This window comes from Cervus canadensis, chromosome 31 (genome assembly GCF_019320065.1).
Source record: "Cervus canadensis isolate Bull #8, Minnesota chromosome 31, ASM1932006v1, whole genome shotgun sequence".
In the NCBI taxonomy this organism is placed as follows: domain Eukaryota; kingdom Metazoa; phylum Chordata; class Mammalia; order Artiodactyla; family Cervidae; genus Cervus; species Cervus canadensis.
The window spans coordinates 33,667,933-33,695,263 of NC_057416.1; the positions used below are offsets into that span (position 1 = coordinate 33,667,933).

Sequence of the window (27,331 nt, forward strand, 5' to 3'; positions counted from 1 at the left end):
CTCTTTTTTTAATCAAAAAGAACAATTTGATTGAAAATGGGAAGAGGAATCACATAGACATTTTTCTAGGGGAGATATACAAGTGGTCAATGGGCACATGAAAAGGTGCTCAACATCACTGATTATCAGGAAAATGTAAGTGAAAACCACACTGAGACATCGTTTCACACCAATCAGATTGGCCATCACCAAAAGGACAAGAAACAACAAGTACTGGCAAATATGTGGGGAAAAAGGAACCCTTGTGCACTGTTGGTAGGAAGGTAAGCTGGTACAGCCACTGGGAAAGCAGAATGGAAATTCCTCAAAAGAATTAAAGCTAAAAAAAAAAGAATTAAAGCTAGGGCTACCATATGATCCAGCAATTTCACTTCTGGGTGTTTATTCCAAGGATATCAAAACAGGATATCCAAAAGGTATTTGTATTCCCATGTTCCTTATAGTCTTATTCACAGTTATTCATAATATTCTTATATCACAAGATATGGAGCAAACTAAGTGTCCATTTATGAATGAAAAGAAGATGTGGCACTGACATACAAAGAAATATTATTCTGTCCTGAAATGAAGGATATCCTCCCATCTGAGACACAATGATGGCCTTTGAGAGCATCATGCTAAGTGAGATGAACCAGACAAAGGGAGATACTGCGTGAAATCACTTATATGTGGGATCAATCAATCAATACAAAGCTGAACCCATAGAAACAGTAAAAAGTGGCTTCCAGGGGCTACAAGGTAGGAAAATATGGAGAGCTTGGTAAAAGAGTGCAAGCCTCCAACTATAAAATGAAAAAGACCAGAGGACTTAATATAGAAGATGGTGACTATAGTTGATCACGCTGTATTGCATAATTGAAAACTGCGAGGAGAGTAAATTTAATTGATTTCACAAAAAATAAATAAATATGATAAATATGTAAGGTGATGAATGTGTTCATTAATTATATGGAGAGACTCCTTCCACAATCTATACATATGTCAAATCACCATGTGTCCACTTTAAATATGCCAATTATACCTTAATGAAACTGAAGTAAATAAATAAATGGTCAGATGACTTATACTATAGAACATAACTCAAATATATCTCACTTTGAATGCAAACAATAGTAAATAAAAATAATACATTTTAATTGGACTAACAGACTATCTGCCTAACAAAGAGATTCTTTCACTGACAAAAAAATATTTAATTTTTAAAATCAGTTTCCTCTGGTACACTTGAAATGTGACTTTATTTTCCTATTTTCAAGAAAACTTCAGGTACATATAACTTTTATAATCTGAGAAAAGTAATCAGCAAATTTATTAGGAACATTTCTAGTATAAAGCAATGTGCAAAGAATGGAATGTCTTCCTATCCGAGTATCCTCCCCACCATGTCTAGCTAGTACTTTTGCACAAGAAATTAGCTGGCTGCCTTGGGGATAGGTAGGAAGCCTCTCAACTGCTTGAAATTGAGAGGGTTCAGCACCGCCCCCCCCCCCCAACTAGAGGAAATCTGGGTTTATGCCTGTTTCACTTAGCAATGGGAAACAGCATTTTTTTTTCACTTGAATCCCTAGAGTCAAGTGTCCCGAAGCATATTTTATTTTCCCAGAGACACCTGCCTTGCACAGCACGCTCCCCAGGCCTGCAGGGCACACATGCACAGGGCCGCCAGCTGCAATTCTGCTGTCACTTCCAGCTCACCACCACCTGCATTTCCATTTATCTACTTGCCTATTCAAAGTCCCAGATTTCAATCTGCTTGCAGGTTGTTTTCAACTGATAGCTTGATTAAAGCAAAACAGGGAATTCTGAAATAATCCATCCTCTCTAGACAGGCGGTTCAGAGAGATAGGCTTGTTCCGAGGAAGATCGTTGCATTTATTCAATAAATACTCCCTCAGATGCCCCCGGAGCCCCTGTCACTCCTTTCCCGCCTTTGCAGGGATCAGAGAGAAACACATCCTACAGGGGCCAGAGGTTTGCACGTCCATCTGCCACGGGGTGCAGAGCACCTCCTCTCAGGGACACTGGGGATGGATGCAGGAATCTCCAGGTCCTAGCTCATCTCCAACCCCTCTGCCTACAGATCAGACCTGGAATAACTCTTTTCGTTCCAGTCTTTTCCAAAGTTTGGTCTCTGGACCACCGGTTTCAGAATCATAGGGTGTTTTCTTAAAGGAAGGTTTCAGACCTCGTTGTAAGAATTGCTAGAGGGTGGAGGACCAGGAATTGGGTTTTTAGCAGCTCCCCAAGGGCTTAGGGGCTTACCAGGTGGCACTAGTGGTAAAGAACTCGCCAGCCAATGCAGATGTAAGGGACAAGAGTTCGATCCCTGGATAGGGAAGATCCCCTGGAGGAGGGCATGGCAACTCACTCCAGTATTCTTGCCTGGAGAACCCCATGGACAGAGGAGCCTGGAAGGCTAAGTTCAGCGGGTCACAAGGAGCTGGACACGACCGAAGTGACTTAGCACACATGCACGCAAGGGCTCAGAAGGCAAAGATCCACTCTGAAAACCCAGCTTTATTTTCCCTTCTTTCTAATCAGCTAGTCTCCTCTTCCCTTCTGTGGCTGCCAAGCCCAGATTGAAAGAAAAAGAAAACAGATCGGGAGAGCTATCTCCAGCTTCAGCTGGATTGCATCTCAGTGTGAAGCAAAATCTGGAGAGCTGGTCTCAGCCAGCCTCCCAGGACCTGCAAAGAGCAGCTTGAGAAGCACAGTGCTTGAAAGAGGCTACACGGTTCAGAGATGCTGCTTTGACAAGCCCAGATCTCAAATCCGGGACTCCACTTTCTCCTTCTAACCATCTTCTCAGCTTCTCCTCACAGCTTCCACTCTCCTCTTCCTAAGGGTCTTCAGAACACCGCCCTTAGGTCCTACCACTGTCCTGTTCAAACCCAGTACTTCCAAGGAGAAGTCGTTACCTTTCTTCCTTGTCTAATCCCCTTTTCAACATCTCTAATTTTGTCTGGGATACCAGTGTCTTTGCAGGCAACCAGGCACAAAACCAAGTGAAGCAAAAATATTGGGAAATACCAACCAAAATTTTTAAATAGGGATGATAAATATATTTAAGGAGTTGAGAAGACATTACCAATATGAAGCAAAACATGAAATCATAAAAAATAAAGAAGCAAAAATACTTATTACACAGCATGACTGTATGAGGTTTATCATTGGACAAAAACCCACCAGTGTAATATAGCACATTCATGAATGTGAATCTGCCATTTCTCTTGAGTGAAAAACAACCAAATACTGGAAATTTCATGTTTTAACTTTAGTTTACTTTGATAATCAGACAAAAAATACATCTTATTTTTTTAATGAAAATGTATATTCACACAAAAACCTGCACACAGATATTTAAAGAAGACTTGTTCATAATTTTCAAAATTTGGAAGCAATCAAGATTTCATTCAGTAGGTGGATGGATAAACAAACACTAGTACATATAGACAATGAAATATTATTCAGCACTAAAAAATAAATGAGCTATCAAGCCATGAAAAATATAGAGGAAACTTAAATGTGAAAAGGTGACATATCATATGATTCAAAGCACATGAGATTTCAGAAAAAATAAAGACAGTATGGGCTTCTCAGGTGGCCCAGTGGGAAAGAATTCCAACAGCCAATGCAGGAGACACAAAAGGCATGGGTTCGCTCCCTGGGTTGGAAGATCCCCTAGCGTAGGAAATGGCAACCCGCTCCACTATTCTTGCCTGGAAAATTCCATGGAAAGATGAACTTGGCAGGCTATAGTCCATGGGGTCTCAAAGTGTCAGACATGACGGTGCAACTGAGCACGTGCACACTCACACACACACCACACACACACACACACACACTCACGGAGGCAGAAGACAGATCAGCGGTCGCCAGGGGCTACAGAGGGGAAAGGGTGAACAGGCAGAGCACACAGGATTTTTAGGACAGTGAAACTACTCGATACGATATTATTATGATGATGGATGGATGCCACCATGCATTTGTCCTCATCGAATGCACAACACCAAGAGTGAGTGAACCCTAAGGTAAACTATGGACTTTGGTGATGATGTTGTGTCCTTATTAGTCCATCAATAGTAACAAAAGTACCATCTGGTGAGAGGTGTTAAAATGAGGGAAGCTGTGGGTGGGGTGGGGGCAGAGTGTATCTGTGAAATCTCTGAACCTCCTTCTCAATTTTGCTATGAACCTGAAAACTACTCTAAAAACTGTCTATTAAATTAAAATATTAATGTAGATTCCAAAACCCCTAAGTAAAATTGACAAACTTAATACAACATTTTTTTTTAACAAAGCACTTTCTCTATCTTTCAGAAACTGAATATACAAAGCAAGTTTTTTTCCAAAATAGTTTCACAGGCAAAGGATTAAAAATTATTTTAATTATACACATATGGTCACAATTTTGCTTTAACGTTGTTTTTTAAAGCGATGTATCATGATCAATAATGGATTATTTAAGAAATGCAAGCATGGCAGAGCATCAGAAGGATCAATGTTATTTACCGCATTAATAGACTAAAAGAAGAGAAAATCATTATCTCGACCAACAACAAAAAAGTCAGATGATAAAATCCAGCACCCATTTATACTTTTTTAAAGACTTTCATAAAGTAGGGAATGATAAGAATATTCTTATTTCCATGGAGGTTATATGAAGAATCTGCAGCAACCATTACACTTAATGGAGAAATTTTGATTTATATATTTTTAAAGACGGATTCCAAGAAAAATTTGACCACTGTCACTCTTACTGTTGAACACTGCCCTGGAGTTCCTCACCAGTTCCAGAAAGACAGAAAAAGAGATCTGAGCAATTATAAACAGTGCTGCGATGAACATCGGGGTGCACGTGTCTCTTTCAGATCTGGTTTCCTCAGTGTGTATGCCCAGAAGTGGGATTGCTGGGTCATATGGCAGGTCTATTTCCAGTTTTTTAAGAAATCTCCACACTGTTTTCCATAGCGGCTGTACTAGTTTGCATTCCCACCAACAGTGTAAGAGGGTTCCCTTTTCTCCACACCCTCTCCAGCATTTATTGCTTGTAGACTTTTGGATAGCAGCCATCCTGACTGGCGTGTAATGGTACCTCATTGTGGTTTTGATTTGCATTTCTCTAATAATGAGTGATGTTGAGCATCTTTTCATGTGTTTGTTAGCCATCTGTATGTCTTCTTTGGAGAAATGTCTGTTTAGTTCTTTGGCCCATGTTTTGATTGGGTCATTTATTTTTCTGGAATTGAGCTGCAGGAGTTGCTTGTATATTTTTGAGATTAATCCTTTGTCTGTTTCTTCATTTGCTATTATTTTCTCCCAATCTGAGGGCTGTCTTTTCACCTTACTTATAGTTTCCTTTGTAGTGCAAAAGCTTTTAAGTTTCATTAGGTCCCATTTGTTTAGTTTTGCTTTTATTTCCAATATTCTGGGAGGTGGGTCATAGAGGATCTTGCTGTGATTTATGTCGGAGAGTGTTTTGCCTATGTTCTCCTCTAGGAGTTTTATAGTTTCTGGTCTTACATTTAGATCTTTAATCCATTTTGAGTTTATTTTTGTGTATGGTGTTAGAAAGTGTTCTAATAGCCAGGACATGGAAGCAACCTAGATGCCCATCAGCAGATGAATGGATAAGGAAGCTGTGGTACATATATACCATGGAATATTACTCAGCCGTTAAAAAGAATTCATTTGAATCAGTCCTAATGAGATGGATGAAACTGGAACCCCTTATACAGAGTGAAGTAAGCCAGAAAGATAAAGAACATTACAGCATACTAACACATATATATGGAATTTAGAAAGATGGTAACGATAACCCTATATGCAAAATGGAAAAAGAGACACAGAAATACAGAACAGACTTTTGAACTCTGTGGGAGAATGTGAGGGTGGGATATTTCAAAAGAACAGCATGTATACTATTTATGGTGAAACAGATCACCAGCCCAGGTGGGATGCATGAGACAAGTGCTCGGGCCTGGTGCACTGGGAAGACCCAGAGGAATCGGGTGGAGAGGGAGGTGGGAGGGGGGATCGGGATGGGGAATACGTGTAAATCTATGGCTGATTCATATCAATGTATGACCAAAAAAATAAATTAAAAAAATAAAAAAAGAAAAAAAAATAGTTAAAACATTCTAAATTTAAGCCTAGAATTTAAAAAATACTCAGAAGGTTAAATACACTAATTGAAATTATTTAAGAGGCAATAAATTTACAAGGATAACAAAAAAAAAAAAAAAAGATCTGAGCAAAGGAAGGGAAGAACTAAAACTCACTGTTTGCAAAAATAAAAAGCGTATCTGGAAAAAATTTGACAGAGTCTATGACGTATCATGAGAACGCCGAAGAGAGAGTCGTCAGCTTGATGGACATGGAAATGCACTGCCCAGATCCTCTTCCATGGAGCACGTGTGGCCTCTGCTTCTGGGGGTACTTTCAGCAACCAGCCTTCAGCTACCAACTCTTTCAGGTATCCCCAAGGCCTTTCAGGGATCCCCCCCAAGATTTCAAGTCCTCCCCAGAGTATCGGGAGAAAAGAGCATAAGTAAATACCAGGAGACAGACCTTGCATAGCCCAATATTAAGAAGATTTATGAACTTGGAACATGATTAACTTATCCAGGTTACACATTTAGTAGGTTGTGTACAAGGTTAGACAACAGTAGGTTGTATACAGCCAGTATTTGAATTCTGGTTTTCTCATTCCAGGGACTGAAGTCCTAACTACAAGGTCGTGTCACACGGTAATTTTCTCTTACCCTCCTATGATCCCAAAATGCATATCCTTGCATCTCTACATTTGTTGACTGTTTTCCCAATTCCTGGGATACACAGATGCCTCCCATCATAGACTTGAATATATGAACAATAACCCTTCTATGTCTATTTCAAGACTGACACTTCTATGGACTCTTCTCCAGCTGCTCCAGACACTAACTTCATCCTGCTTGAGCATCTCACAGCTCTCATTGTCTTTACAATATAGTTTGGCCTCTTTATTATTTTCATTTAAGCATTTCACAAAATACTCCCCAGTATATCAAATGCATATCTAGTAACCTCCCCAGCAAAACTCGTGTAGCCCCAAACCACAACCATTATGCAAAAGACAATGCTGGAGCTCCAATCCTTTGTCCACCTGATGCAAAGAGCCGACTCACTGGAAAAGACCCTGATGCTGGGAAAGACTGAGGGCAGGAGGAGAAGGGGACGACAGAGGATGAGATTGTTGGATGGCATCACTGACTCAATGGATATGAGTTTGAGCAAACTCCAGGAGAAAGTGAAGGACAGGGAAGCCAGGCATGCTGCAGTCCACGGGGTCACAAAGAGTCGGACATGACTTAGCAACTGAAAAACAATGTATGAATCTCTTATATTCTTATAAGAATAGTACAGTAGGTGTCCAAAAAACACCTCTTGACTTAACTCGATTACAGGTAATTTATCAATTAGTCGTGCTGTCTCAAGACTGAAGTTAAAGCGAACAGAACTGACTGTCAAATTCAGTTCAGCCTGTCATTCTCAAACACATGGTCAGTATTCTATAATTTCTTCCTCACCCTCATCATTCTTGACAATCTAATTTTGATTCAGAATCTCTTCCTGAAAGTCGGCCCACAGATAAATAGGCACATATAAAGTTAGCCCAAGACTACTGAGGAGTGTTTAACCAGTGTCATCACGCATTCAGACTAGACACTTTCTCATCCAAGGAAAATAATGACATCTCCGTCCTAACATTATCACACCACAGTTATGCAGTGCCAGACACAGCCCCTGCCCTCCACCACCTGCTCTTAACTAAATTTCAAGGAAGCCTACCCCACTTCTTTTCACCTGCTGAGTGACTGGCTATTTCATACAAATGGACTGAAATTTTGAAAACTGATGAATAGGGGTGGGAAAATTATGACTATTATTTTTCAAAAGGAGACAGAGTTTGGCTGTCTTCAGCTCCCCGACACCCACTGCAGTGGTTTCTGGCTTACATGACAAACCACGGCAGCCAATAGGGTGGGGGGCTGCGGCTGCCCGTTCTTTTCTTCTCTGCTGAATTAGGAATCCAGCAGAAATTAGTGCCTTCAACACAACCATCTGTTCTCTACACGCATTTCTTTCTTCTGAACTTCAACAAGGGGTGATATGTTGATGCTAAGACGCATTTAAATCCAATTCCTGGTGTTTCAGATCTCATTCGTCTCAGCTGAGAGTGAAGTTATGAAAATGGGCCAAGACGAGGGAGGAAATTAACTGATGTTTGTGCCCCACTAATTTTCTAGCTTCCTTTTACTAGACTAAACCAACTGTACAAAAAAATTCCTGTGATATGTTCAGCTACGAGAAGAGTTATAAGGACTGTGGCAGCTGAACAGTGTGGACAATTACACAACATCGTCCATTCACTCATTTATCGTCCAAACCCTGGATGTGTAATATGTATGCACAGGGGTCAGAAATTAACCTCCGCAAGTCATGTGGGTTATTTTGGTTGAGCTATTGCTACAAAAAAGAGATGCTACCAAAAGGAAGATGATCTAACACACACTTTCTAGTTATCTTCTTGTGAAGACTCAATATCACCTTCCACGAACGTCTGTTGAGTCACTGTGCTTCCCAGTTTATTGGCCAGAATTCACTCAGCTACCCTCCTTCAGCCTGACACGTCTTGATCTTCTCTTGACTTGGTGTGTCTAAGAGCACTCCCCTTCCTCAAGAGTCTGGGCCCTAGAATAAACGTACACATACACAGGTTGTGCTAACAGAAGAAAACTGGAGTTGCATGAAAATGGAGTTGGTGAAACCAAAGCCTATTCTGGGTCCAAAAAGGATGAGTAGGTAGAATGTAATTTTGAAATCTGTTACAAAGATTAAAACAGAACAGAAAGCTAGATTCTGAGTATAAAGATGGATTAACTTTCCAAAATTGGGTTCACGAGAGAAGTTTTTTAAAGGCCAGTGAAGGAAAATACATTAACTATTGAGATGTGGGCTAATTTATAATCCCTGAACAATAAAATGTAAGGGTAGAACATGATCATTTTTAATGTCCCAATCAATGGTAACATCATGATTCATGATGCACACATGTTGAAAATGCCATGGCAAATTTAGAGCACTAAATGTTTATGTAAGTAGAGAAGGAAGGTCTCAAAACAATGACTTCAGCTTCTACCTTAAAAAAAACTTTAAAAAAAAAACAGAAAATTAATCCTAATGAATCAAAAACAGGAAAAAAATAAATATTAAAGTGAAAATCAAGAAAAGAAACAGAAAAAAATGGAGAAAAACCAGTGAAATCAGGAGCTGGTTCTATGAAATCAGTAAAACTGATAAGCCTCTAATCACACTGATAAGCAAAAGAAAAGAAAAACATAAAGGACACAAATCACCAATGAGATGAGAGTACTAACATCAGTACAGATAGTACAGACATTGAAGTATTAATGAGAATATTATGAACAACTTTCTGTTCAGTTCAGTTCAGTCACTCAGTCGTGTCCGACTCTTTGCGACCTCATGGACTGCAGCAGGCCAGGCTTCCCTGTCCATCACCAACTCCCAAAGTTTACTCAAACTCATGTCCATTGAGTTGGTGATAACATCCAACCATCTCATCCTCTGTTGTCCCCTTCTTCTCCTGCCTTCAATCTTTTCCAGCATCAGGGTCTTTTCCAATGAATCAGTTCTTCACATCAGGTGGCCAAAGTATTGGAGTTTCAGCTTCAGCATCAGTCCTTCCAATGAATATTCAGGACTGATTTCCTTTAGATCAATGAACAACTTTAGACCAATTAATTCTTCAACTTCAAATGAAAGGGGGAAAAAAGTCCTTGAAAAATATGAGCTACTGAAGCTCACTCAAGGTAACTAAAATAGCATATCTATGAAAGAAACTAGATTTGCAGTTTATTAATAAAACCTTCCACAAAGGAAACAATATACTCAAACGATTTCACTGGGAAAGCCTACCAAACATTTAAAGAGGAAATAATACCAGCTGTACACAAATGCTTCCAGAGATGGAAGAGGAAGGAATGTTTCCCAACTCATTCTATGAGACTAGCATTATTCTGACACCAAAAACAAAGATATTACAAAGAAAGAAAACTACAGTTTGGTATTTCTCATGAACATAGATGTAAGAATCCTAACAAATTTTCAGCAAGGGAAATCCAATAATGTACAAAAAAGATAATACTTCATGATCAAGTGGGATTTACCCAAGTAATATAAGGTAGGTTTAATATTTGAATATCAGTCAGTCAATAGAATTCACTACACCTGCCACCAAAAAGTAATAAATAGGGGGGGGGGAGAGAAAATTCATGTGAACATCACAATAGATGAAGAAAATGCATGTTAGAAAATCCAACATCAATTCCTGATAAAAACTGAAAACACACTACAAATAGAAGGAAATTTCCTCACATTGATCAAATACATCCACAAAAACCTACAGCTGCCATGATGCTAAAGAGTAAACGCATCAGTGCTTTCCCCAGGATGAATCAGGCAATGATGTCCAATCTCACTGCTTCTATGCAATACTGTACTAGAGATTTCTAGCCAGTGCAATATAGCATGAAAAAGGAAATATTTCCAGATGATACAGTGAAAGGCTAAATATACCAACGGACAACAGTCTAACCATATAAACATAGAACTCTGACCCACAGCTGTAGCAACCAGCCCTGGACGTCAACCTACTATCTGCAGACACTATCTGGACTACTCAGTCCAGAAAATCAAGCTACTATTTGTAGCAACCAGTCCAAGGAGCCAAACAGTAATACCTGTAGAAATAGCACCCAACTGTCAGAATATAATTACTAACTGAAGCTTCATAATTTTCCCCCTATTTCCAACCTGAGATCAACTGGAGATAGTCAAATACACATCCCAAGCCAATCACATAGTTAACCCATCTATAGATTCCCCATTGCTAAAAGCTTCCAACCAGGACATGTCTGAATCCCTTTTTCCAACTTTAAAGTTTTCTCACTCCTCTGCCTGTCTTTTGAGTTTCTGCCAAACACAAGTGATGGTGACTGACTCCCTTACTACAGCAATTTCTGAATAAATAGCCTTCGCTTGTTCTCATTTGAGTAGTCTTCATTTATACCTATAAAACAAAGAAATAAACCTGATTTTATTCACAAAAAAACAAGATTTATGTGTCAAAAAGACTATAGAATCTTTCTTAAAAGTTCTTAAAACTAAGCACCAAATTAGTAGTGTTTCAGGATACAAGACTGATATTCAAAAATCAATGGCATATATACTAGCAACAAAATATCAGAAACTGATGTTTTAACTCACTAGTTATAACAGATAAAAATGGAAATGGTGGTGGTGGTGATTTAGTCAATAAGTCATGTCCAACTCTTGTGACCCTGTGGACTGTAGCCTGCCAGACTCCTCTGTCCATGGAACTTTCCAGGCATGGGTGGGTTGCCATTTTCTTCTCCAGGGAATCTTCCCAACCCAGGCATCAAACCCTCGTGTCTTGCCCTGCAGGCTGATTCTTTACCAACTCAGCCACCATGGAAGCCCAAAATAGAAATGCTTAAAGATAAATATGACAAATTACGTGCAAGACCTATACACTAAAACCTATACACTGTTGAGAGAAACTAAAGAAAAATAAAGTACATGAAAAGCTGCACTGCATTCATGGATGATAAGACCAGACACTGTGAAGGTGTCTATTTCTCCTACAGCTTATTTGTAGATTCAATGCAATTACAAGATAAAAAAAAAAAAGGATATGAACTGACATTTCTCCCAGTGTCAAACAAGCACATGAAAAGATGCCTCGGCATGATTTGCCATTAGGGAAAGTCCAGTGAAGACCACCATGAGATACCACTGCGTACCTACTGGAATGCTAAAACGACGGCTGGGCACAGCAAGTGTTGCCAGGGCTTTGGAGCAACCAGAGCTTCTGTACACTGCTGGAGGGAATGCCAGACGCTGCAGCGACTTCGGAAAATAGTTTGGGAGTTTCTTAAAAAGTCAAATATGCACTTACTGGATCAGCTTGATAGGGATGCCATAATCAGTGTCACAGATGGGGAGGCTTACACAATATCAATGTATTTTCTCACAGTTCTGGAGACTGAAGTTTGTGAGCATTGTTGGCCTAGCTAAGAGGGTCACTGCAAGGCTGGGTAACAGTGTCTCCAAGGCGAGGGGCATTGCTTTGCTGCCTAGCCAAGAAAAGCAGTGAGTTCACATCCTCTGAAATTGTGGAGAAGGTTCCAGCTATGACTAGGTTCAGGGGCAGAACAAGTTTAGATGGACCCCTGAGGCATAACATGAACAATGGACTGGTTCCAAATTGGGAAAGGAGAATGTCAAGGCTGTATATTGTCACCGTGCTTATTAAACTTCTATGCAGAGTGCATCATGCAAAATGTCGGGCTGGATGAAGCACAAGCTGGAATCAAGATTGCTAGAAGAAATATCAAATAACTCAGATATGCGGATGACACCACCTTTAGAGCAGAAAGCCAAGAGGAACTAAAGAGCCTCTTGATGAAGGTGAGATAAGAGTGAAAAAGCTAGCTTAAAACTCAACATTCAAAAAACGAAGATCATGTCATCCGGTCCCATCAGTTCATGGCAAATAGATGGGGAAACAATGGAAACAGTAACAGGCTTTATTTTCTCAGGCCCCAAAATCACTGCAGATGGTGGCTGCAGTCATGAAGTTAAAAGACGCTTACTCCTTGGAAGAAAAGCCATGACCAACCTAGACAGCATATTAAAAAGCAGAGACATAACTTTGCTGACAAAGGTCCATCTAGTCAAAGCTATGAATTTTCCAGTGGTCATGTATGGATGTGAGAGTTGGACTGTGAAGAAAGCTGAGCGCCAAAGAATTGATGCGTTTGAACTGTGGTGTTGGAGAAGACTCTTGAGAGTCCCTTGGACTGCAAGGAGATCCAACCAGTCCATCCTAAAGGAGATCAGTCCTGGGTGTTCATTGGAAGGACTGATGCTGAAGTTGAAACTCCAATACCTTGGTCACTTGATGCGAAGAACTGACTCATTGGAAAAGACCCTGATGCTGGGAAAGATTGAAGGCTGGAGAAGGGGATGACAGAAGATGAGATGGTTGGATGGCATCACCGACTCGATGGACATGAGTTTGAGCAAGCTCTAGGAGTTGGTGATGGACAGGGAGGCCTGGCATGCTGCAGTCCATGGGGTCACCAAGAGTTGGACAGGATTGAGTGACTGAACTGAACTGATAGGCTAATGGACTATAACAAACGCACCACACCAGTGCAGGATGTGAAGGGTACGAGAGACAGAGGGGAGTATACAGCAACTCTGTTCTTTCTGCTCAATTTTTTTGATAATCTAAAACTTCTCTGAAAAAATGAGTCAATTAATTTTAAAAGAAAAAAAAATGCACCTTGACTTTCATGGTCAAATACAGAGACTGAAGGACAGGTGAGCTCAAGGAGAAAAAGCCTGCACAGGCTGTGTGTACCTGGGGTGAAAGGCAGCCTTCGTGTCTGCAGAAGGGGCCCTGAAGGAGCTCAGGCAAGTCCCAAAGACATGCTCCATCGACTTTCCAATCTGCCTAAGGCTGACCTTCCTTTCCTAATAGCATGACTTTACAGCAGCCTGGAAATCCTTTTGCGAAATTTGCTGCTTCCCCTCAAGCATCACAAATTTCCCATTTGGGGGTGTTTCTGAAGCTCTGGTGATGTTTAATCTCATCTCCAAGTCATGCCAAGAAGTCCAACACTTGCAAACATTTCCAAGTAAAATGTATAGCTAGTGACAAGCAGTGTCCCCAGTGTTTTCAAACCAGCAGGTCCGGGAGGACAGGGACCACTCTATTTTATCTGGGTCACTTTTTTTCACCCTGAGACTTCTCAAGGTTGAGGGGTCCCCTGAGATGTGAAACCTGTCATTACAATCCATCTGGATGCCTCTTGTCACCCCCTTTACGGAAAATGTGACAGACTGGTCCCTCCTTTTGTGATCTTGATAGAAGTACACACTTGTGTATTTTCTACCCAGATCTGTACATTCCTGAAGGCCTTCCATCCACGGAAAACAAAGCATGTTTATTTCTCCCCATTCTCCCGTATTTTCATTCGGTTGAACTGAATGGCCCATTTCACCGAAAAGAAATCCCTTGGAATTAGTTATCTGTGGGCTGGTCCAGGAGAGGTCAAAGGGCTATTTTTATTTTACCTTTAACAGCATTTTTTGAACTGAAACATAAATATCATTAAATAAAACCCAGTGATCCCTTCATGGACGTCTGTAACATGACAGTACTCAGCTAATGAAACTCGGCAGCTTGATCCGGAGGTCAGGATACATTAAGGAAGAAACTGCCCTCAGGAGCCTGGATGGGAAATAGCTTTTCTATACCAGGAGCCAAAGAGAGCCATCGGGATCTGCCCACACTCAGGATGTAGGAATGTTTTCGCTCAACACGCTAGACAGGACGACCTATCTGCAGTGTGGGTATTTACTCAAACCTGGGGCAGCAAGAGTGGAAATATACAGTGTGCGGCATTTCACCAGCCCAGGCCCAGCCCGCTAGGTAGGGCTCGTCAGTCCGGCTTCTACACCAGGCTTCTTCTTAAGGACTTTGCTTGGGCTTCCATTGCCTCGTTGCTGAGCGTGAAGGCTTCCCGGGTGGCTCAGTGGTGAAGAATTCACCTGCCACTGCAGGAGATCCCTGGGTCGGGAAGATCCCCTGGAGGAAGAAATGGCAACCTACTCCAGTATTCTCATCTGGAAAATTCCATGGACAGAGGAGCCAGGCAGGCTATAGTCCGCGGGGTTGCAAAGAGTCTGACACAACTGGGGGACTGACCACGCACGTGTTGAGTGTGGGCTGTTTGGGTCAGGATGCCAAACGGTGGCTCAAACAGAAACTCCCCATCCCCAGGTCCTTCTGACCCTCCCTCTCCTAAGGACACGGGTGTCCTCATCCTGGTACTGTGCTCACATCCCCCGTTCTCTCTCTTCTGGGGGGTCTGTCTCAGCCAAGTTCCCAGACGGACAGCTGTCATCACAGACCTGTCGGGCGATAGCCTGACAATGGTTATGTTAAAGGGAAAACAAGAACATGTCGATGGGACAGGAGGGAGGCTGGGTGACAGCAGCTGATGGACCCTCATCAACCTCACAGCAGACGAGGAGCCGGGTCGCTGGGAGATCCAAAGAGGGAAAGCTCCTGATGCAGAAGCACTTGGTGTTGGCTTAGAAACCAGACAGAGCCCCCAGGAGTCCTTTTTCTGGATCCGCTCATTAAGGACTCCTGAGTAATCACGGGCCTGCCATAGCGGTCACCCTCAGACCCCCCCAATCGTATATCTTCTACTCTGGACCCACCCTTTGCCTTGCAAGCCCCAACCTGGGCCACATTTATGGAGGTGTTCCCATCACAGCACCTGCCCTGGGGACAGACCTCTTGGGCAGCCACCACCAATGGTGTGACTGTCCCTGCACAGCCCTCATGCCAAGAGGCACTTCTGCACAAGAATCCTAAAAATGCAGACAGAAAGCCCACTGCATCAACCCATCAGGCCTTCAAAAGGCGCGAGGTCCCCTTCTGACACCACGATCAGCAGACTGCCAGACTGCTCTTCAGTGTAATTTCTTGCCAACTTCGCTAACTTTAGAATTAACAATTGCAGAGACGCACCACACAGCTCGGCTGTCCCTAAGCTGAGGGGAGAATTTAGGGTCACACCTGCTTCCTCCCTGGGGGGCTCCTTTTTTTACTTTCACTGGCTGCACCGATACATCCACTGGGAAGCTGTCCCATCAACTGGGAAAATCAGCAGTGGAGAGCAGTATTGATTTAAAGGACAGAGGCTCTTCGGCTCAGGATACAAACTTTCTCCCCAGATTTATTGGATACAATCCATTGCATTAATGTTGCATATAAGAATTGTCCCATACTTCATAATGAACAGTCTCTGTTCTGCATATCACAAACTGATGGCATTCCTGAGCACCCAGAGTGATGCTTGTCTGCCAAACCACCATCACTAGTATCTTAGTATCTTAGTGTTGATAAAAGATGCTGCTTACACAAGCTCTTATCCTAATAATCCTCCTTATTACAAAATGGATTTGATAGGCAAAAGAAGTACTTTAAAATGTGGCTATGACTTTTGAGTTTTCTACATTTTCTTTTTCTTTTTTAATACCTATTATCTGTTTGGCTGCCCCGGGTCTTAGGTGTGGCATGTGAGATCTGGTTCCTTGACCGGGGATCGAACCTGGGCCCCCTTCCTTGGGAGCACGGAGTCCTAGTCACTGGACCAACAGGAAAGTCCCACACGTTCTTCTCACTTGGAGTCTCAAATAGCCACTCCAATGTGAGGCCATGGAGAGGTTTATGCTGCAATCTCTCTCCCCAGAACAACCTCACTCCGCCTGGCAGAGATGGGTGAGTCTGTAAAGAAAGGGGAAGTTTGCACACGGTATGTGACCTCCCTCGAAAGGAAGGTCGAGGCAGCCAGAGCGCACCTGCCGTGGAGCGTGCACCTGCTGACGCTCCAAAAGGGAAAGGAGACATCCACACCGCTCTGTTCCGCCCAACGTTACGGCAGCCCCCAGCCTCCCCGCCCCCCTTTCCCTTTAGGCGCGTGGTCCATACATGATTTACTCAGATCACTGCTGAAACGAGAAGGAGAACACTGATATTCCATCTCAGGATGCATCTCTGCCTGCCGTTTAGCTCAGGAGAAGGTAAAGAGCAAGTGCTTAAATCAGCAATTCGCAGAGCAATTCACAACGCTGCCTGCTCACCACCACCCTGGAATTTCACCTGGCCCTTTATCACTGTCTAGGTGGTATTTAGAAAAAGAAAAAAGAAGACAAAGAAAACTTTGAAAACTGCAGACCTACACTTCTGCCTCCATGGCACCAATGAGAATAGCGTCTCCTTCCCTCCCCACACAGTTGCTGCCCAGATGGGAGGTGAAGGTGCCTGGATGTGGACGCCTGAAGCAGCTTTCACATTATTGCCTTCTGCTTCTTCGTTGAATCCAGTCTGGAGTTCTTTCCCATTTCAGTCAAAGGTCATCTTGGTTTCTTCTCTTCCTTTTGGGTGTCAGAAAGCTAACCTTAGATATGCAGATGACATCACCCTAATGGCAGAAAGTGAAGAGGAACTAAAGAGCCTCTTGATGAGGGTGAAAGAGGAGGGTGAAAAAGCTGGCTTAAAATTCAACATTCAGAAAACTAAGGTCATGGGATCCAATCCCATCATTTCATGGCAAATAGATGGGGAAAAAATGGAAACAGTGACAGACTTTATTTTCTTGGACTCCAAAATCACTGAAGACAGGGACTGCAGCCGTGAAATTAAAAGATGTTTGCTCCTTGGAAGAAAAGCTATGACCAATCTAGACAGCATATTAAAAAGCTGAGACATCACTTTGCCGACAAAGGTCTGCTAGTCAAAGCTATGGTTTTTCTAGTAGTCATGTATGGATGTGAGAGTTGGACCATAAAGAAGGCTGAGCACAGAAGAATTGATGCTTTTGAACTGTGGTGTTAGAGAAGACTCTTGAGAGTTCCTTGGACTGCAAGGAGATCCAACCAATCCATCCTAAAGGAAATCAGTCCTGAATATTCATTAGAAGGACTGATGCTGAAGCTGAAGCTCCAATACTTTGGCCACTTGATGTGAAGAGCCCACTCATTGGAAAAGACTGTGATGCTGGGAAAGACACATGGCAGGAAGAGAAGGGGACAATAGAGGATGAGATGGTTAGATGGCACCATCGACTCAATGGACATGAGTTTGAGCAAACTCAGGGAGACAGTGAAGGACAGGGAAGCCTGGCATGCTGCAGTCCATGGGGTTGCAAAGAGTTGGACATGACTGATTGACTGAACAGTAACATAACAGCAAAGCTGCACAAAGTTCTAGGCCAAAGACCAACCCACTTTGCTTGAAAAACAGACCAACCCCAGCCAGGAGTCACACCAGCCCCAAGTCTTCCAGCCCCACAGGGTCCCCTCACCTCGGGGGTCGGCCGATCCCCTGATCTCCACTTTGGGGCTCACTGCACATGCTCTGCGCTCCAGCAAAGCCAGGCTGCACACTTTTCATCTTTACTCTGACTTTGGAGCTTTGTGCCCTCAGCCTGGAGCTGCCTTTTCCTGAAGTCTAACTGCTGAAAACTTGAGAGCCCTGTCACCTCCCCTCGGCGAGTCCCACCCAGTGATCCACCATGCCCTACACACATGCACCCACCACCACACAGCCCAGCCCCTGTCCAGGGCTCAGGGTGGGTCTGACCTAACCCCGTGACGTGTGGAGCAACCACTCATGCCGCCAGCCCTGCGCTCTAGGAGCCCCAGAAGTCACCATTCACCCAATGACCTTGGGCCCCAGGGCTTCCCAGGTGGCACTAGTGGTAAAGAATCCGCCTGCAACAGAGAAGACACAAGAAACGTGGGGTCGATCCCTGAGTCAGGAAGATCCCCTGGAGACGGAAATGGCAACCCACCCCAGTATTCTTGCCTGGAAAATTCCAGGAGAGAGGAGCCCGGTGGGCTGCGGTCCATGGGGTCACGAAGAGACACAACCGAGCGCATACATTCTAAGGCTCAGTGCCTGGCACGTTTTGAAAGCGCAGCACCATGCTTGCTAAATTGAAGAAAACAGCTGAACTCAACACACTGTCACCTGTCCTTCCTCAGAGGAAGGAGGGAGTGTGCTGGGATCAAGGAAAGTGGCATCTGGGGAATTCCCCACATAACAGATTCCGGGTCCTGCGCCTGGGCAAGTTACGTAACTTATTCTGAACAACAGTGTCCTCAGAAGAAAGTGAAGTTGCTCAGTCAAGTTTGACTCTTTGCGACCCCATGGACTATATAGCCTACTAGGCTCCTCCACCCGTGGAATTTTCCAGGCAAGAATACTGGGGTGGGTTGCCATTTCCTTCTCCAGGGGATCTTCCCGGCCCAGGGATCGAACCCAGGTCTCCCGCATTGCAGGCAGACGCTTTACCATCTGAGTCACCAGCGAAGCCCAAGAGGACTCTCCTCAGAGGACAGGACTAAAATCGTGACATCTGCCACTTGAGAGTCCTTCAAGGAGCAACAGGAGATGACGCACGAGGAGGCTGGCACAGTGCCAGGTCCTCGGTGAATGGAAGCGCTGCCATCAAGAGGAGTTTGGGGAGGGGGGCACGTCAGGCAGGGAGTGGTCGGCCAGCCCACACTCTTCAACTGCAGCATCTTCACGGTAGGATGGGTGTGCGGTGACTCCAGGTCAAAGCCCTCCAAGGGGTGAGCCAGGTGGGAAACAGGCGCGGGAGTGCTGGGGATCGGCAGGTCCCTTGGGTGAGCTCCTAGGGGAGGGTGTCAGGGGTCCTGGGCTCTCTCCCTCCCCGGGGTCTTGACTGTCACCCTCAGCTTCAGAGCAGGGAGACAGAAGGCTCAGCTAGCACCTGGAGAGGGGGCATCTACAGGAGGTATGATCCTGGCTCGTCTCCTCACCTCCTCTGAACCTTCAGAAAACTTTTTTTTTTTTTAAGTCGCTCAGTCATGTCCAACTCTTTGCAACCCCAATGGACTGTATTATACAGTCCATGGAGTTTTCCAGGCCAGAATACTGGAGTGGGTAGCCTTCCCCTTCTCCAGGGTATCTTCCCAACCCAGGGATCAAACCCAGGTCTCCTGCACTGCAGGGGGATTCTTTACCAGCTGAGCCACCAGGGAAGCGCTTCAGAAAACTTTAAATCCGAGCATGCATCACAGCATCTCTGCTCAGAGACCCGATAAGCAGCCCCATGTCCCACACGCCTCTCAGGGAGAATTTTCTTCTTGATTCTCCTCCTCCTCCACTGGCAACTATTCACCCAGCCCCACAGCGGGATGTGGTCGTGCCAACCTCCAGGGCCCGGGGCCAAAGTCCTGGTTGCCAGCTGTTAATGCACGAGAACCCACAGAGGGCAGGGCATCTTATTTCTCAAACCCTGTGGCAAACTATATGAAAAGAAAGATGCTGCTGAGAAGCAGAAGAGAATCCTTAGAAACCGATCAGCGTCTCTACTCCCTGACTGATTCCACCTGGAAGAGCTGCCTGGAGTTTCCATACATGGCACAAACATCTTAGAGACACGAGGTCTCCACCGATGTTCCTCACGGTTCGGATCCCTCCCAACTTCTGTTGGCTCCGATGAGAAAACTTTGCTGACAAAGTAGCTAATTCGTACTTACTTTCCCAAAGCAGCACTTGGCTGAGATGTATTTCCCCTTCTCTTTACTGCCTTGCTGCTTCTCAACTCTGCTTCCTAGGATTTGATTCTGGGCCAGCACAGTGTTTTATCAGTGAATAAAACAGCAGCTAAAATTAGAGGCACTTTGGTGCACAGACCACCTCCATCCCCACCTCCTTCTACACTCCGGATTTCTAAACTCTTTCTACCATTTCAAGGGATTTTTTTTTTTCCAGACCAAATTCTCCTCAATTGGGTCAATTGCCTTTATTAGCATCTTGTCTAGCTTATCCCTTCCTGTGGCTTCCCTGGTAGGTCAGTGGTAAAGAATCTACCCGCCAATGCAGGAGACATCTGAGACGTAGGTTTGATCCCTGGGTCAGGAAGATTCCCTGGAGAAGAAAATGACCATCCACTCCAGTATTCTTGCCTGGGAAATCCCACGGACAGAGGAGCCTGGTGGGTTGCAGTTCATGGAGTCACAAAGAAGTCGGACATGACTGAACACACGCACATCCCTTTCTTTGACCGTTTCTGTTGATAGATAGATAGATATTGATAGATAGAAAGAAAACAGATCATCAAAAACTCTGTTTCTCTCTCTGTCTCTCTCATACAACAGAGACAGATATTATATCTCTGATATCTAATGGAAAAAGAGGAACAGAGTCAGACAAGAATGGAAGCAAACTTTTTTTTTTTTTTAACTTTGTTCCAAATTCATAGATCTACTCCTTTCACCATTGGAGCTTTCTCTTGAGATCTCTGAAGGCTCTCTTACGTGGTTTTCAATTTCAACATATAAAAGAAAGTCAGCTAGTCAAAAACATAAAAGTATAAAAGAAAAATTTTAAAACAGCACCAACCTACTTGGAAAACAGATAAAATCAATGGCTAGATCCATCAGTCTAATGATCATCCAATCATCTAAATCATCAGTTCACCAAATCTGGAGACCGCTGACAAAAAAGTAATTTAAAAGTATTAAACCCCCAAAGGAGTAATTGAATTCTGGGCTGTAAGATGCAAAGTGTCTCAAATCAAAGTAAAAGAAGAAATTCTCAAGTGTCCACAAGAATGGTATTCTTAAGGATCTGATGATTCCTGTCTGAGAAACAGTAATTTAATAACCTAACATCTTAATCCATAAAAAATATCTTGTGGAATCACAGAAAAGGAACATGGTTCCTCTTTAGACCTGGCAAAACACATGCATTAAAATGATTATTAAAAATACTGAAGAGTAAAAGTGTTGGCAGAATCACAAGATTACATCATCGTACCACGTGTGAGAATCCCAAAATGTCTCGCATCCAGACAGTTCAGTCAACAGTGTCAGCGCTCCCTGGAACCTCGGAGCCGCCAACCTCCACCTCCACAGAAGCAGACAGGGCATCACGAGGCCTCATTTCTGGTTTTTTTCGTTTGTTTTTTCTGTTGTTTTCTTTTTTAAAGTCAGGGCATTTGAATCGACTTTCTTTCCTAAAGACAGGAATAAACACTTCCATATAGTCATACACAGGCCAAGTGTCCAAGGTCAGAAAAGCAAGGCTTCTTGAAGTGTGACCTTGAGTGACCTTAATTTTCAGAAACATGCTGCTATACTCAGGTCTTTGTTCTATTAAACAACTGTATTTCTCCCTTTTAATTTTTAAATATATAATATGCACAAATCTAGTCCAGAGAAAAGACACAGGTAGTTTAATTTCCACATTTCATTAGAGAATAAGAAGTCCAACTGAATTTTCTTTCTAACCAAGTCACCCTAAATCTCTGATGAATAACACAGACCTACGCTTGCCTAACACTCCCTCACCTTCTCATTTGTATGGCTGTCATTTCTACTTTATCCAAATGAGTGTCAGAGCTTTGTCTTTTTCATCTAGGGTTCCCCGTAGAGGAGGAAAATGGAAACGATTATGCTGCATTTACACAGCAGAGATGTTCAAAAAATATGTTGGGAGAATAAATGCAGGCAAACATCAGAGGTGTTCATCACCAGGCTCCTGACTTAAAGGAAGATGTTCAGAAATTGCAGTGAGTCAACCACCTCTTAGAATCCTATACAACTTGGCTGATCCAAATATAAGAGCATGGACCAGTGTGTCTTAAACAGCATTAAAAGCAGGCTAAAGAGGTTTGCAGTTTCCCAGATGAACATTTCCAGAGGGCACAATAAGACCTCTCGAATTCTGGAGACAACCCCCGAAAGTCTGGGCATGCTGAGTGGGGATGAAGCCATTTATGCACTTGGAGTTTCACATCTTCCTAAGACTGAAGGGATAGCCCTGGTCTTCACCACTCAGCGTGAAGCTGCATTTTTATTAAACAGAGAATGTGTTATCTCTGCCACATTAATATTTCAGCTGCAAGACTGCTTTCCTGAGCAAACACATTTTGGTTTCTAAGGTGCTAATGTAGTAAACATACACTTCGTATTCCTTCACTCAGAAAACATTTCAAGGAAAATTCTAAATGTCACAGAAGCTCAGTAACAGCAGATTAACTTCTGTTTCCACCTCAACAGAATCAGCAGTTTGATCAGTCCACAAACACCACGCCCCCGTGTGCCATTTCAGACACGCCACCCCATTCCAAAGACATCCGGGTTCTCAAACTCCCAGTGCCAAGGACTACCACGCTTTTCAGTACCCTCAGCTGATCCAGCTTTGAATCATTTCTTCCAAACAGGGTCTTACCCTCGCATTACAAGCAGTCCCTAAACCAAATAACATGATGAATTCTTTGCACGGTGACATAGGTTCAAACAGCTTTTCAACTTGGACAACCTCATTATCATATATCTTTATTATACGGGTTTAGATGAGGTGCAGAGAAGGCAATGGCAACCCACTCCAGTGCTCTTGCCTGGCGAATGCTATGGACGCCTCCGTAGGCGTCTGGTAGGCTGCAGACCATGGGGTCGCTAAGAGTCAGACACCACTGAGCGACTTCACTTTCAGTGTTCTTGCCTGGAGAATCCCAGGGACGGAGGAGCCTGGTGGGCTGCAGTCTATGGGGTCACACAGAGTTGGACATGACTGAAGCAATTTGACAGCAGTAGCAGCAGCAGATGAGGTGCAGGTCCAACCACGTTTCTGGATCATCATGAAGATTAAAGAGCAGACAGAGCTAAACAGCTAATACGGCCAGGGTCCAACATGCCATGAGCCAAAGAAAGGAGCATCTACTATGACTTTCTTTTACTAAAACTTTTTTGTTCTCTTGATCAAAGAAGACTACCACGGGAGCACCTAAAACAATAAAGGTTTCCATAACAAATGTTACAGCACTTTGAAAAGAAGATGTGGTAATGAAAATGCAGCTTAAGGATGAAATTAAAGGGAAGAAAAAAAAAGACTGCATACATTGGCTTTTTATTACAGGATATTTAAGAGACAGCTTGGCAATAAACGTTAACACCTTTCTAATGGTTGGCAAGGCAGTTGTATAAAGCCGAAGACTCACCCTGACTTATTGACACAGCTGAGTTTTAAATGACACCGCTCAACCCAAGAGGGAATGCACCACTCTGCAAAAAAAAAAAAAAAAGTGCTCAGCCTGACTCGATAAACGGGAGAGGTTTGAGCTACAGTTACAAAGCCATATTAGACATGTTCACCCAGGGGAGCAAACAAGAGGAAAGCATGGAATAGGCAAGAAAATCAGTAAAGAGGGAAAATCAAAGACCAAAATTGTAAACGAGGAGGCCAGAAAAAAATTACCTTCTCTAGGGTATTTATCCTGCATATCAGTTAATTTAAAAAAATAATACCTGGCATTCATTATGACCCTCTAGGTTCAAATACAGTGAGGGGGGAGAAGAAATTAAAAGCATAGCCCTTGGTCCTCATCACAATTCCAATTTAGTTGGAGAAGAGTGATTAATACTTGACAGAAGAATAGAAGAGAATAAATAATCATCAAGAAGGAAATTACCCAGCAGTTGCATATGGGCTCAAAGGTTATGTGTTTATTAACCCACTACCAACCAGAGACATATTAATGCCACAGGTATTCATTTCTGCAAAAAAATCCCCTGGTCAATAATGTGTTGAGTTACATTTCTCTGAAAATGTAATGTAAATTGAATAAATGGATAGATACCCCTGCTTTAACATGACTTGATACTGTAAAGGTACCCATTCTGTTGAAATTCACTCTTCAATGTGATGGAATTCCAGTCCAAATTTCAACTGAGGTTGTCCACTTAGTCAAGCATGAACATGGACAGCACAACAGGACGCTGCGCAACCAGCCAAGACAGCTCTGCAGTGAGACAGGAAGGAGGCGTGGCTGGTCTCTCCCAGATATTAAGACATGACACCAAGTCACAGTAACTAAATACTGTACTGACTGGCCCGGATAGACAGAACGATGGGGCAGAATAGAAAGGTCTGGTTTGCAGACAAGCACGTGTGGAAAATGAACAGATGATAAAGGTGACACCAACCACATCATAAAGACTATAAAGAAAGCTGAGCACCAAAGAATTGATGTTTTTGGACTGCAGTGTTGGACAAGACTCTTGAAAGCCCCTTGGACTGCAAGGAGATTCAACCAGTCCATGCTAAAGGAAATCAGTCCTGAATATTCATTGGAAGGATGGATGCTGAAGCTGAAACTCCAATACTTTGGCCACCTGATGTGAAGAACTGACTCGTTGGAAAAGACCCTGGTGCCGGGAAAGATTGAAGGCAGGAAGGGAAGGGGACGACAGAAGATGAGATGGTTGCATGGCATCACCGATTCAATGGACATCAGCTCTGGGAGCTGATGATGGACAGGGAAGCCTGGCATGCTGCAGCCCATGGTGTTGCAAAGAGTGGACACAAATGAGCAACTGAACTGAACTGAACCACATCATGGGGAATGAATGGACTGTTGATGGCGGTAGGAAGAGTGGGTCACTGTATGGAGGAAAACCAAAGTTGATTCGGACCTTGTACACTACACAAAGGTAGGCTCCAAATAGAGTTAAAGGCATGCATGTGAAAACAGAAGTGTCAGATTAATCGGAGCTGGGATACTTAATGCTTTTGTGACCAATCAATGAAAGAATTTCTTAAAGAAAACACACAGGAAAAAGTTTATTAAATGCATCACATAAAAATTAACAAGTTCAACAAATAAAATTAACAAAGGACATTAAGAGCAGACATAATAAGAAGATGACTGGATATATGTTATGAGCATGAGTGCTAAGTTATGCCCAACTCTTTGCAACCCCAGGGACTGTAGCCTGCCAGACTCCTGTGTCCAAGGGACTCTTCAGGCAAGAATACTGGAGTGGGTTGCCATTTCCTTCTCCAGGGGATATTCCCGATCCAAGAATAGAATCTGTGTCTCCAGTGTCTCCTGCATTGGCAGACGGATGACTGAATGGGATGAGGTATTTCCAATGTCCAAACCCAAGAAGTAATATATGAGAAAATCAAAAAGAAAAATACAAGAATAGAAAAAAATTGACAATAAGAAAAGCAATCAGCAACAAGAAAAGGAAAGCAAAGGGGCTAAATAGAAAGTTTGTGAGTCTGTTTCTTTTTTTTTAAGTTCACTTCTATCAAAAAAATGTCTAAACATGTTTTTAGATTCTGCATATAAGGGATGTCATACACTATTTCTCTTTCTCTGCCTGACTTCAGTAGGACAGTTTCTCACAGACCTAGAGAACAAACTTGGGGGCAGGGGGAAGGAGATTGGAGGTAGGAATAGGTAGGAAGCTTGGGATGGGCATGTACACACTGCTACATTTTAAATGGATAACCAACAAGGCCCTACAGCACACAGGAACTCTGCTCAACGTTCTGCGGTAAGCTGAATGGGAGGGGAGTCTGGGGGAGAATGGACACACGTGTATGTATGGCTGAGTCCCTTTGCTGTTCACTTGAAACTATGGCAATATTGTTGATCTGCTACACTCCAATATAAAATAAAAAGCTTTTTTTATAAAGCTATTATAATAGCTAGAAAAAAGAATAATTAATTATGGTAGAGATCTATTTAATTCCATCTACAAAAATGAGTCTTAAACAACAGAGAATCTTCTAGGAAAAATTAATTTAATAAAATGACTTAAGAAAATCAGCAAAATCTGAATAGAGCAATAATCATTCACAGCCAAGAAATGGAAGGTTACCAAATCATTATTTAAAAAAAAAAAAAAAAAAACCTTCAGAATGAATTTTTTCTATTAGTTCTTCCAAACTATCAAGGAATTATGTCTTTTGTGCACAGAAAACTAGTAAACATAGCCAAACATGAAACTGATGCTGAATTGTACTGAGTGCATTTTTCACTATCCATTAATTTTATTTTTCTCAGAGCCTATTGATTTGATTTATAGCATTTAATTAAAAAAATCTAATATTTTTTGTATTTTTAAAAAGGGCTAGAATGTATACAAGCAGTTGTCCAAGCTTTATAATAATTAGAGAAATGCAATTTCATATGACAAGATATCACATAGCAACTAGGTTAGAACAAAATGAGAAAGCCAGACAAAGCCAGTTACCGTCAGAAATGTGGCTATGGGAACCACAGCATGCCAACCCTTCCCTGAGTGAGGCTCAGTCCAAGTGAGTGATAACAGGGCTTCTGAGGCACAAGGAGTCTTTAGGCCTGCATGTCCAGCTCCGAAAAATGCCCACACAGGTCCTTTAGGAAGCATGGTTCAGAATGTTTGTCCACCATCACTTGTATGCATGGGGGACTGGAAGCAATCTAAGTATCCATCCCTGAAGGAACGGGAAAGTCAAAATATGAGAGGTACTCACTAAAGAGTGTCGATCGGGGAGAGGGAAGAGATGAGACATACATGTAGCAACACAGATGCTACTTAAAACCATCCTGCTGAATGTAACGGCAAGAGAAGAATCAAGCTCACATCATAATGCCATTAAAAATATATGCCTGCACTGTGCATAAAGTCTTCCTTCCAAAGATCTCAGTACAGAAGAGGAGGAAAGAGTAAATTTGCAGTGGAGAAATATACGAACTGTATCCAGAGCCAGGAGCTCAAGGTCACCATCACCAGGGATGCAGCTGCTTGATAACCAGACACTGGAAATGGTGTGATGAGAACAGCACTTCAC

At 42.8% G+C, this 27,331-nt stretch overlaps 1 protein-coding gene across 3 annotated transcripts in view; it reads right to left on the bottom strand.

Annotated features, from left to right (window-relative positions):
* The window catches only part of ZMAT4 (zinc finger matrin-type 4), a 369,144-nt gene that overhangs the window by 251,412 nt on the left and 90,401 nt on the right, over positions 1-27,331 (bottom strand). Inside the window, exons 1-2 of one of the 3 annotated variants that reach the window (XM_043454316.1) lie at positions 23,706-23,734; positions 21,521-21,719 (exon numbers count right to left, since the gene is read on the bottom strand). The exons of the other annotated variants lie outside the window; for them this stretch is intronic. Of the exons in view, the coding sequence (XP_043310251.1) occupies positions 21,521-21,550 (30 nt within the window). The 5' untranslated portion in view covers positions 21,551-21,719; positions 23,706-23,734. Of the gene's footprint in view, positions 1-21,520; positions 21,720-23,705; positions 23,735-27,331 lie in introns of those variants that run through there. 3 annotated transcript variants of the gene reach the window in all.